At 38.0% G+C, this 12464-nt stretch overlaps 1 protein-coding gene across 1 annotated transcript; it reads left to right on the top strand.

Moving 5' to 3' along the window:
* The first annotated feature begins 476 nt into the window (after window positions 1-476).
* Window positions 477-11015, top strand: rad54l (RAD54 like). Its single transcript, XM_084722438.1, has 18 exons — window positions 477-849; window positions 939-1019; window positions 2495-2605; window positions 2698-2758; window positions 2852-2987; window positions 4741-4810; window positions 5080-5368; window positions 5462-5586; window positions 5671-5821; window positions 5922-6048; window positions 7159-7233; window positions 7624-7754; window positions 7921-8031; window positions 8832-8955; window positions 9047-9125; window positions 9206-9385; window positions 9580-9743; window positions 10715-11015. The coding sequence occupies exons 1-18, from the start codon at window positions 847-849 to the stop codon at window positions 10914-10916; spliced, it is 2220 nt and encodes a 739-aa protein (XP_084578564.1). The 5' UTR covers window positions 477-846; the 3' UTR covers window positions 10917-11015.
* The last annotated feature ends 1449 nt before the right edge of the window (window positions 11016-12464 follow it).

The raw sequence follows: 12464 nt of genomic DNA, 5'->3' as shown, positions 1-12464 counted from the left end.
GATTTCTCAAAAAAAAAAAAAAAGAAACTTATCAAATTCAGAGAATTATTATTTTTGTTTCAGAGCTCCATAATTTATCTATAATAATATTAAGAATTACAAAATAAATGTACCCCCCCCCCCCCCCCCCCCCACACACACACACACACACACACACACTTCAAATTTTTTATCAGATATTTAACAGATGTTTTTCATATCTGTTATTCTCATGAATTGAAATTTAGGGGTCAAATATTTCTTTGGATTACAGTAGTTAATAGGAAGATCTTGGTGAACATCTAAGATTTCCACATTAATGCTTTTAAATCTGTTTTTTGGTAGTGGGACACCAAAATGTAAATTACTGTTAGAGGAACTTTAATAACAAACAGTAGGGGGCATCGTTACGCCATTTCAGCGTCTAATCTGCCAAAACGAAGAAGAAGAAGAATCCACAGCGGGCGGCCAGTCACAAGCGGTTTGTTTGACCTTTCAGGCTTGCCGTAGTGTTGTGCAACATTTAGCGCGAATTTTAACACCAACCGGAATAAAACTAAACCGAGGAAGACTACACTTCAAACTAATGCCATTCTAGCTTTTTCATTGAACTACCATCACCGTAGTCCACTGTAGTAACTGTTGTGTGTTGCTGTGTGTGTGTGTCAGCTCGGAGGACGAACGTTCAGTTACTGTTTTATAAACTAACAGCAGCTCAGACATGAGAGGCTTCACTGAGGAGATGAAGCAGACACAGCTGCTAATGCTAACTGTCTCTGAGTGACAACAACAACAAAAAGTGAAGTTAGTATCAAAGAGCTGAGCACTGAACAGTGTCAACATTACAGCATCGAGGAGACAAGAAAAATGGTGAGTAAGAAAAAGGCAGTGTTACTATTAGTAAGGTATTTATATCTGTGACATGCTACAGACTGATGCGTGTCCTCTTCATAATCCAGAGAAGAAGTTTGGCCCCCAGTCAGGTTGCTAAACGGAAACAAGGAGACTCTTGTGAAGATGAAGAGTGGACATGTAGGACTGTAAGTACATTAACATCACTATTATAAATTCACAGCTGTTACATGTAGAGCTGACTGCAAACTAACCTCTATAAGGAGATGAAACTCATACATTTGGAAGAAGTAGCTTATCATCTCATTTACTAATACAATAATGTAATGAATAGATACTCTGTTACAAGTAAAAGTCCTGCATCCATAATCCCATTTAAGTAAACATACAAAGGTATCATCAACAAAATGTACTTTTACTGTACCAAAGTGAAAGTACTGTTTGTGCAGGAAATGCCTCCTGCTGTGACTGATACTTTATTCTGTGTGACACAGATGATCGATCATGCATTAATGTTAAAGCAGCATTTTACTGTTGTAGCAGCTCCAGCTGGAGACACAGTGCAGTTCAATGCAATACGCTTTTTTGGCACAAATGTTTCATAAACAATATTGCCAAAGTGTTGATGATATAATTTTTAAAAAGATCAGTACATATTAGAGCTGCAACTAACATTTTTTGTAGTCGATTAATCGATAAACAATTGTTTGTTTAAAATGTCAGAAAATGTTGAAAAATGTCTATCAGTGTTTCTCAAAGTCAAGGATGATGTCCTCAAATGTCTTGTTTTACTCACAACCCAAAGATATTCAGTTTATTGTCAGAGAGGAGTAAGAAAAAACAGAAAATATTCACATTTAAGAAGCTGAAATCAGAGAATCTTTTTTCTTAACCTATTAGTCTGACTGATTAATCGATCACCAAAAGGTTTAAACCTGTAAATATGCACACCTGTATTTATGTGTTTTCAACTTGATAATATTCAATATTAGATAGATCAAGATATATTTGTCACATTCATTGATATTGTTCATGTGTGTTTCATTTCATGACATGCAGTCACATATTCTGAAGCTAAATGTGCTGCATGTCCCTCTCCTAACAGAACCTTCAGCTTAACATTTTCATCTGTTTCTCTGGAATTAGGGATCAATACATTAAGTTTGTTAAAGTGAACAAAATAGTGATGTTGATGAAAGCTGTTAAAAAAAAAATATTCAGTACTTTCATGAATACACCCTGTTACATCAATCTCATAAGCCTGTCATATATCTTGATAATAGAGCTATGAGGTCCATGTTATTTAACAGGTGATTTTTAACTCTCCAAAGTGAAGATTTTAAGTTAATTGCTGAATCACTCAAAACACATCACATCATTCATTTCTAAAATTTCATGAAAGCTTTAATATAATGATCTTATTTGTGGGATGTCTCATCTATGGATAAGAAAGGCAAGAAACGGACAAAAGGTACAAACATAAGTATTGTTGGAGGGTGGTACTAGAAGTTTTTATTCATAATTGTCAACCTATCTTTCCCCATGCTTCTTGTTTGGGAAATGGGGAAAACTGTATTTGTGAGTGAAAAATGATAATAATTGAGTGTTATGTTGGTGATCAATAGTGTGCATGGAATTGAAACGTGTGATGCTTTTTTCACAGGAGAAAAGACGAAAAGGTGATAAAGAGGTCAGAGAAATCCATATTTCTCCTTACAGAAAGCCTCTGACACAGCTGAACAACCGGCCTGCTTGTATGGATGGTGCCAAACATGTAAGCGTTGTTGAATGTAATCTCTCTGAATACGGTGATGGTTGTAATTTGATGTCATGACTTGGGTCACATGTATAAAATCCTTTCTGCAGGAGGCGTTTATTCGAAGTATTCTCTCCAAGCCATTTAAAGTTCCTATTCCAAACTACACAGGTAACATTTCTCCTGTCACTATGACTTCTCTGTAATATTTAGTGCAGTAGGAAAAGAATGACTTCCACTGCTCTCTTGATCAATAAACCACAGGCTGTCTGGGAATCAGGGCACTTGGTCTGAAGCGTGCAGGAGTGAGGAAAGCACTTCATGATCCCTTCACAGAAGATGCTTTGGTTCTTTATGAGCCTCCGACTCTGAGCGCTCACGACCTGATCAAAGCTGACAAGTAGGTTCAAAACACACAGGACCTTTCCTCATTCAATTTTACTTGATCTCATGTGAAAAGGCTTGACTGTTAGTTAAAATGATAGCTCACCAAAAAATATTCAGTCATTATCTGCTCACCCTCTGCTGATTGAAGGTTGGATTTAGTTTTTTAGTCAACAAAACACTGCTGGAGTTTCACAGGAAAACAGTGTTGTAGAATCTGGAATCTGAAAAAAGTTTTCAAATGTACGAAACAACAGAAAAAACAAAATGTCTCCATACTGCTCATCTGGTGTAATCCAAGCCTCCTAAAGTCCTGACTTGTGTGTGCGCACACTGTCACACCACACACATTCAGTTCAGACAGTGTGCACGTGTATGTGAACTTGGCTCCAAGCTAAGGATCTCCAGAGAAGATTTATGCTAAAAAAAAAAAACATGGTGTAAATGACATCTTTCAAATCAACGTGGCATGTTGGGGCTTTAGGAGACTTTAATTACACCAGATGAGCAGTATGGAGGCTTTTTATGTTTTTTGTTTGTTGTTTTTTTTCGGTTGTTTTGTACATTGGAAAACTTTTTTCAGATTCCAGATTCTGCGACACCGTTTTCCTGTGAAAGTACAATCGTGTTTTGTGGACAATCAAACTAAACCTGACCTTCAGTCCGTATGAGGGTGAGTAGATAATGACTGAATTTTCATTCTTGTGTGAACTGTCCCTTTAAAGCTGCATGAGTGAAGTTTGTATGTTAGAGAATGATTTAAACTGGTAGTTGTGGAGAGCTTGTGCAGTTCAGCAGACAGTTTGTGGGGATTTCCCCACAAGCGAGTATATAAAAATTGCAGCATAACTTGAACAAGTTCAGTAAATTAATGTTTTTTATTTAGGAAGTACAATCCGTTTACAGAGATCATTTGGATTACTTGAAGTGTGGTTGTTAAGAGGCATTTATCCATGGTCAGTGTAGTATCTGCAGTAGATGGCAGTCAACATGCCCCCAGTTTGGAGAAGCGGTAGTGGTACCAGTGTAGGAAGCTAAACAATGTCCTGCTGTGGACAGAGTCACAAGACACCTAAAAATCAATATCACTTTCAGTGTACACTATATTATGACTGTCTTCACCACTTTACCTTGCTGTCAGACAGCCTTTTCTGACAGGAAACTGCTATTGCATAAGCCAAATATCACAGTATCCAGGCGATATCAGTCACTCCTTACAGAAGACAGGAGTTGTTGGTCTACTGTTGCCTCAATTAGATCGTTTGTTTGTGTTATTGTGTGATTTTGATGAATCCAAACTAACCTTTTAAAACACTGAAGTGGCACAATAACAAACTAACCAATCGAGGCAGAGGTAGACCACCATCTGTGCTGTGCGAGGTAAAATGTTTGATTTAGTCAAAGGAGTCTGGTTGGCTTGGAGAGAGATATTTACCTTATATAACAGCCATTTCCCACTGGACAGGTCTGTCTGACAGCATGGCAAAGTTTTGAAAATATTCTAAATACAGTGTACACTTCCACTAGCGTACACTTGGGGTGTGACACTTGACTATGAATAAGTATCTCATACAACCTCGTGTCAGAAAATCCATACTGTCCCTTTAAATATTTAACACTGATCCGATGTATGAATTTGTAGACATGAACTGTGCTTTTTGCAGCTTTAAGAAAATACTTCACAGCCTTCGTAGACACAGCTCTATCAGTGCTTGGAGTTTTTGTAATAAAAGGAAATGTTTGAAAAGATTGTTCTTTGTCCTGTCCAGAGAGAAACTACCAGTCCATGTTGTTGTGGATCCAGTTTTAGGAAAAGTTCTCAGACCGCATCAGAGAGAGGTAAACCTAAGATTGTATTTTTTTCACTTCACTGACTAAAATAAATAAATGGTAATTTAAAAGAATTACATGTTACATTTATCATAACAGTAGTGTAGAGATGCAGATTCTTACATTATTCTTCAGAAACTGATTGAGAAGCAGCAGCTTTTTCTCGATCTTTCCTTCCCTTCAGATATGAGGGGGACCATAAGATACATTTGAAACGTCCATAAAAAGTGAGTAGTGAACCATAAGTTAGATTTTTTTTTTCTCTTTAATTTCTTGAGGGGGTGAAGTTCTTGTGGGAGTGTGTGACGGGCAGGCGCATCTCAGGCTCATATGGCTGCATCATGGCTGATGAGATGGGCCTGGGGAAGACCCTGCAGTGCATCACCCTCATGTGGACCCTGCTACGCCAAAGCCCTGACGCCAAGCCAGAGATAGACAAGGTCATCGTGGTTTCACCTTCCAGCCTGGTTCGCAACTGGTACAATGAAGTGGGAAAGTGGCTGGGAGGACGTGTCACACCGGTGGCCATTGATGGAGGCTCAAAGGATGAGATCGATAGAAAATTAGGTAGTTTATCTCTCCCCCTCTGCCTCAACAAGACATCTGCTCTTCTGATAACCGGCCCTGCTCAGTAATCTGTTTGTTTTCTGTGATTTCTAGTGAACTTCATCTCTCAGCATGGTTTGAGAGTACCGACCCCCATCCTCATCATCTCATATGAGACGTTTCGGCTTCATGCTGGGGTTCTGCACAAGGGCAAAGTTGGACTTGTCATCTGTGATGAGGTATTTCATCTAGTCCATTACACCTCAGAGCTGTGAAGAACTGTTAAAACGATGATGTAACATTAATATTTGTGTGTACTGCAGGGCCATCGGCTGAAGAACTCTGACAACCAGACATACCAGGCCCTGAACAGCATGAGCGCCCAGAGAAGAGTGCTCATATCAGGCACCCCTATCCAGAACGACCTGCTGGAGTACTTCAGCCTGGTCCACTTTGTTAATGCTGGAATCCTTGGTAAAGGAGATCTACACACACAAAACAGCTAAAACACATTAGAGTTCTGTCTGCTGTTTGTCCTGATCTCCTTCATTTGTTTTATTCACCTGGATGGCAGGCACAGCACAGGAGTTTAAAAAGCGATTTGAGCTTCCCATCCTCAAGGGTCGAGATGCAGACGCCAGTGATAAAGACAGACAGACTGGAGAGGAGAAACTCAAGGAGCTCATCAGCGTCGTCAACAGGTGAGTTCAATATTATTTTATTTAAATATATTTTTGTTTTTTTAATTTTTAATATGTCCATGTATTAGGGGGTGTAAGTCATAAGTTTGTGTTTGTACGGAAAAAGACAAAAAGAGAAGAATTTTATTTAAATTTAAGTTATTTGTCTAGTAATTGTTTGTTTGATTACTTTGTATTGGTCATAGGATGTAGGGCTGCAGCTAATGATCATTCATTATCGATGAATCTGTCCATTATTTCCTCGATTAATCAACTAGTTGTTTGGTCCATAAAATGTCCAAAAATGGTGAAAAATGTCGATCAGTTTTTTGCAAAGCTCAAGATGACATTATCAAACTTGTTTTGTCCGCAACTGAAAGATATTCAATTACTGTCAGAGAGGAGTAAAGAAACCAGAAAATATTCACATTTGTGAAGCTGAAATGAGAGACTTTTGATTTTTTTTCTGCCTGAAAAACTGATTAATTCATTCTCAAAATGTTGGAAGTTAATTTAATTATCAATAAATAATGGATTAATTGTTTAATTATAGCAGTTCTAATAGGATGCCAAGTCTACTTACAGACAGGTGTCACATTTTGAAACGTGAAGCTTTGTTTGTGGTTTGTTGTTGTTTATAGCACAATAACATCTGATTTAAACATTTTGAGCAAATACATGAATATAAATATGTCTTTTACAACAGATGCAAGGTGCTGGAAAAACTTGAAAATGCTTGAATTTGATTGAGAAAAAGGTTTAGGAATAGGAAAGATGATGGTTTACCTGCAATTGGACAAATAATCACTTCAGGATTTCACAGTGACATTAAAGTCTGTTGTTGTTGAAATATAAAAAAAAACTGTTTCACAGAGTTCACAGATAATTAGAATAGTCATAATCACAATTAGAATAATTTTTCTTATGTTTTCAGTCAAAGCTTTTAAAGTATGAGTAGAAAGTTTTGTTCTTACAAGTATATTTAACTTTCTCAAATGTAGCTTAACCACATAATGTGATATGATAGCTCTGTACACTTTAAAAACAAATACTTGTATAAAACACTGGGTGTAAAAATGCTTTGATTGTATGTAGCATCCATCTCTATACTCACCATGTTGTTCTGAACAGGTGTTTGATCAGGAGAACCTCTGACATCTTGTCTAAATATCTGCCTGTGAAGATTGAGCAGGTTGTGTGTTGCAGGTAGGTTGATTCATTTGATTTCTGCTGAGAGTGTTATGATGGCAAAGCAGATATTAAACAGTCATGATTTTTGTCTTTTAAGTGATTGTAAGTGTGTGAATAGATGTTATTTGATTTGGTTTGTTTTAGTGAATGAAGCCAACAATCTTCACTGCATTAGTTTAGAATATAGTCTCAAGAAAAACATGCAAATAATTTCACTTGAACTTAACTTCAAACAGGAAATATGGCTACATGCACATCTCAATCATTTCTCAAAAAGTATTCAGCATAAATCTAATACTCTATATTGTAATATTTTGTATAACATTTAACAATATCTGAAGAAAGATATTTCACTTAAAACATAAAGCAGAAGTAATGAGTGTGGCTGTGACTGTTTCCCTGCAGGTTGACTCCTCTGCAGACAGAGCTCTATAAACGCTTCCTGAGGCAGGCCAAACCTATTGAGACATTACAGGAAGGCAAAATCAGTGTCTCCTCCTTGTCTTCCATCACATCACTCAAGAAACTGTGCAATCGTAAGTGCTTCAAACAAACAGAACACACTCTCACACCGAGAAACAGAGGTTGAGGATGTCTATCTAGTTGTCTTTTATGGTATTGGATGTATAGTATCCATATGTTTTCTTATTTAGAATCATCTGTTACTTGGTTGAAATAACACTAACCACTGTTGTGTCCCAGATCCAGCTCTCATCCATGAGAAGTGTGTGGAGGGTGAGGAGGGCTTTGAGGGGGCCCTGGATCTGTTTCCACCAGGCTACAGCACTAAAGCTGTGGAGCCTCAGCTCTCTGGTAAGAACATGAACAATGCAGCTCAGTACAGCTCTGATGGGGACTCAGACACGACTCCAAATGAATGATCGTGCTCCGCTGTGAGCAACTGTTTGGAAGTTGACCATGACAGCTAATTTCTGGTGTCTCTAAGGAACCTTTTCCAGCAAAATGAGCTCTAATTCAATAACCAGCTCTGGTCAGGATCCTTGGGAGCTTTGTGATATCTCATATAGTCTTGTGCTGTGGTACACATCTGATGTCTGACCTCTCACTCCTCTCCTGATATTTGAACATCTAGCCCCAAGAAACAAGAGTTTATCAAGACAGTTTTGATGAGTTTGTTTGTCAAGACTGAATGAATTGTGTTTTATGAAGATAAAACTAGTTTCTATACATGGAATCTAGTGGTTCTGACAAGACAAATATAATGGCTGTTTCTAGTTCAACAAAATGCATTTTACTTTACAACAAAAAGGTCTGTCTCTGTTTGGATCCATTCTGTAATGTTGTCAGACACGTAGAATAATAATCTGATCCCGTCAGTCACCTGGACTGAGCCATAATTAAAGTGTTTTAAGGTCTCCCTTAAGCTTACAGGCTGTTTCCCAACTCTGGGAAACAGCGCAGGAGACCTTAAAACACAACTTACGATGCACGTAGCGCTACGAAGGCTCTGGGAAATGGGGCCCAGAACAGTTCAAAATGAGGTGCTTGAACCAGAACAGGGATGGTTCCATGTTGGTGGAGGAGGCCTCTAGGTGGACAAATGAATCAGTTGTAACAGGTTTAATAATTGTGAGCTGTTTGGTTTGTTGCAGGTAAAATGCTGGTTCTTGACTACATCCTGGCGATGACGAGGACTACAACTAGTGACAAGGTGGTGCTCGTCTCCAACTACACTCAGACACTGGACCTGTTTGAAAAGCTGTGCAGAGATAGAAGGTGCTTTTTGGGAAACCACCATTTAATTTTATCTATATGATATGATCAGCCAGTCAAAGTCAGCAACATCCCTCCTCCTGGTCTTTCACAGATACCTGTATGTACGACTGGACGGCACAATGTCCATCAAAAAGAGAGCCAAGATCGTGGAAAGATTCAACAGTCCATCAGTGAGTCAGAAACTGTTTTATAAAACACTTTGAGCTTTGAAAAGCAGCTGGACAGAATCTAAACCCATCTGTTTCTCCAGAACCCAGAGTTCATCTTCATGCTGAGCAGCAAGGCTGGTGGATGTGGCCTGAATCTGATTGGTGCTAATCGCTTGGTTATGTTTGATCCTGACTGGAACCCAGCCAATGACGAACAGGCGATGGCACGTGTGTGGAGAGACGGCCAGAAGAAGACGTGCTACATCTACAGGCTGCTCTCTGTCAGTACAACACAGCTCAGAAAAAAAACACATCATCACAGCTTAATGTCACACTAATATTTCCTTAGACATAAATGACTTTTTTCCTCAATGATACAATTATCAAGCAAAGTTTAAGACTTGATAACAGACACATGAGAGCAGCAGGTCTGCAGACAGGTGGATGTTTGACTCGTGTGTTTGTGTGCTGACAGACGGGGACGATCGAGGAGAAGATCCTGCAGAGACAGGCTCATAAGAAAGCCCTCAGCAGCTGTGTGGTGGATGAAGAGCAGGACGTGGAGCGTCACTTCTCTCTGGGTGAACTACGTGAACTTTTCACTCTCAACGAGGAGACCTGCAGCGACACACATGACAAGTAAAGTTCTTTATGCTGCTCATTGTGCTGATTCTGCTGCTAAGTTAATTGATTTTATTAAGATAGTTATCTCAAACAACCACTCAGATAGATATTACATTTTTTTTCTTGTTCATACAGTATCCATATCTCATGTGCACAACTGGCATGGCTGACAAAGATAAGAGAGAGTTGTTCTACTACAAATAATAGGGGTGGGAGAAAAACAATTGATAAATATCATGATTCTTCTTCGATTCCTGAATCAGCTCACACTAAACGTCTCTAGAAGTGTAGGATTCAACTTTTTCCCTTGGTTTAGTGCTAATAAAAATAAAGCAAATAAAAATCACAATAAATGATAATATTGAATCGCAATACATATCAAATCAGCACCTAAGTATTGGGCTTGTTTTGAACTGGAAAATAAGTGTATCGTCGTAGGCCTAATAAATAGAATCATCAACAAAAAATGGGATTAAACACTGATTTATGTATAATTTTCTACAGTTCCGTGTTTAAACTAAAGACATAATTTATTCTGCACAATCCATTTTACTGAGTGATACAGGAAGATTTTTTTATGAAGTAATCTCATATAAGTGAGTAAATTCAGTCAGAATTCTGTCATTAAACAATTTTGGTTGTTTAGAGCACAATAAACTTTGAGTTATACATTTTGGGAATATACATGTATATGAATGTCATTTATCACAGCTGTAGGGTGCTGGAAAACATTGCAAAAAGTACCTTGAAAATTCTTGAAAAGTGCTTGAATTTGACTTCAGAAAAGGAACCCTGTATTAATATTCTCAGTGAACTACAGAATGGTCCTTTATTATGGCTGCTGCTGATGTCTGACAGCAGGACTTGGCTCTGCTGTGTCAAAGTTTTCTTGGTAATGCTAACACTAGTTCATCACCCATAATAACGTCTGATCATAGCGTATGTATTGACTCAGCCTCTCTGCCTCCCTCTTGTGGTGGTGTTAGGTTTCGCTGTCGCCGCTGCGTGAACAGCAAGGAGGTGCGGCCTCCTGCAGAGGACGCTGACTGTACCAGTGACTTGTCCCAGTGGAACCACTGCTTCGACAAGAAGGGCCTGAGGGACCAGGTGTTGAAGGCCTCCTGGGACGCTGCTGTCTCTTTCGTCTTCCACCAGCGCTCACATGAGGACCAGAAGGGTGTAGTATAGCAGGAGGAAGATAACAGACTTTCAATCACACAACCACATGTACTGTATATACTGATATTTATTTGTCAAGTTTGTTTTTCTGGTATTTTTTTTTTTTTTTTTTTATTAAAACAGAAAAAATAAAGACGAATGAGTGGCCATCTAACTATCATAAATGCAATAACTTCTCATAAATAACTGCACAAAACGTGTTTACACTGGTAATGGATATACCAGCTGTGACATGTCATATTGTTGTATACATATATATATATCATTGTACCTCAGACTGTGCTCCATTTGCACATGTGCCCAGCTCACTGTGTTGTATGAAGGCAGGAGGGAACTGTTGTCAGCCTCTTGGATTTAAGGTATAAGGTCTGGTTTGTGCTCGAAAAGAACTAGTTTGCAAGATGTGCTGTCCAGCCACACTGGAAAAGTGTATTTACTCCTCTGAATGGTCCGCTGTCATATGAGGGAGATGTGATAATCATTCAAATATAACAACAAAATGTTTACACAGTCTTTCATGTATGCACTAGTACATGGTCTTAGGAAGATATGAAAAGAGTTTGAAGGTTGACATGAGAAAGTGGCACCAATTTTCAATGAACTGTATCGAATTTTACTATGAATTCCATCCAATAAAACCCCAAACTATGGTTTTATTTTAGAACGTGGGTCATAGTATCTGTTAGTAGAGGGATTTATGTTTAGGTGCCATCACATTGACTCCAAAATAGAAATACCTTTGAAAATCTGAGTTACTGGATAATTTACAAAAATGCACTTGAGGCTGTAAACTTTGCTTGGAAAATGAAAAGAGGCAAAGTTTTGAATGTTAGATAGAGAGCAACTGAACAAGCAGTGACTCAACATTAGTCAAAATGTACTATTCTTACTTAGGAGTATCACAAGTGTAGCTCATTTCCACCATTGAAAGAAAAATATATCCCCATGGTAAGTCATAATTATGAGACAAAAACATCATTATTATGAGAAGATTGTAATTATGAGATTAAAATGTACAAATTATGATATAAAAAGTCAAGTATGAGAAAAAGTCAAAATTATGATCGAGATAAAATCAGAATTAAAAGGTAAAGTCAGTTATGACGTAAAAAGTCAAAATGAGATAAAAAGAGAAATCACAAGATAAAGTCATATCTATGAAAAGGTCATTATGATGGGGTAAAATATAAATCATGAGATTAAAAAATCTAAATAGTGAGAAAAAAGTCAGAATAATTTCAACTTTTTATCAAATTTTGACTTAATCTCATAATTTCGATTTTTTGTCTCATAATTAGGACTTTTTAATCTCATAATTAGGACCACCATAACCATGGGGATATATTTTCTTTCTTTTCTAAGGTCCCATTCCATTCAAGCCACACAGTCAGGATGCTGCTATTGTGCATGTTGGCTCGCTGTGAAGGCTACACTACATGGAATGGGGTCTTGATCAGTATCATTGGTAACACCTGTGTTTACTTCACTGTTTCATGTACAAATGGCTTCTGTGAAAAAGGTCTATTACTGGCACAAGGGGGAATATTTTAATATTTG

This window comes from Lutjanus erythropterus, chromosome 7 (genome assembly GCF_056507025.1).
Source record: "Lutjanus erythropterus isolate fLutEry1 chromosome 7, fLutEry1.hap2, whole genome shotgun sequence".
Lineage (NCBI taxonomy): Eukaryota > Metazoa > Chordata > Actinopteri > Lutjaniformes > Lutjanidae > Lutjanus > Lutjanus erythropterus.
This window is presented reverse-complemented; position numbering and strand designations above follow the sequence as displayed.

Bases quoted from the DNA above. Each gene is read 5' to 3' on its own strand.
- rad54l (XM_084722438.1), top strand. The intron at 1,020-2,494 runs GTAAGTACATTA...CTTTTTTCACAG, and splicing joins AAGAGTGGACATGTAGGACT to GAGAAAAGACGAAAAGGTGA. The intron at 6,049-7,158 runs GTGAGTTCAATA...TGTTCTGAACAG, and splicing joins CTCATCAGCGTCGTCAACAG to GTGTTTGATCAGGAGAACCT.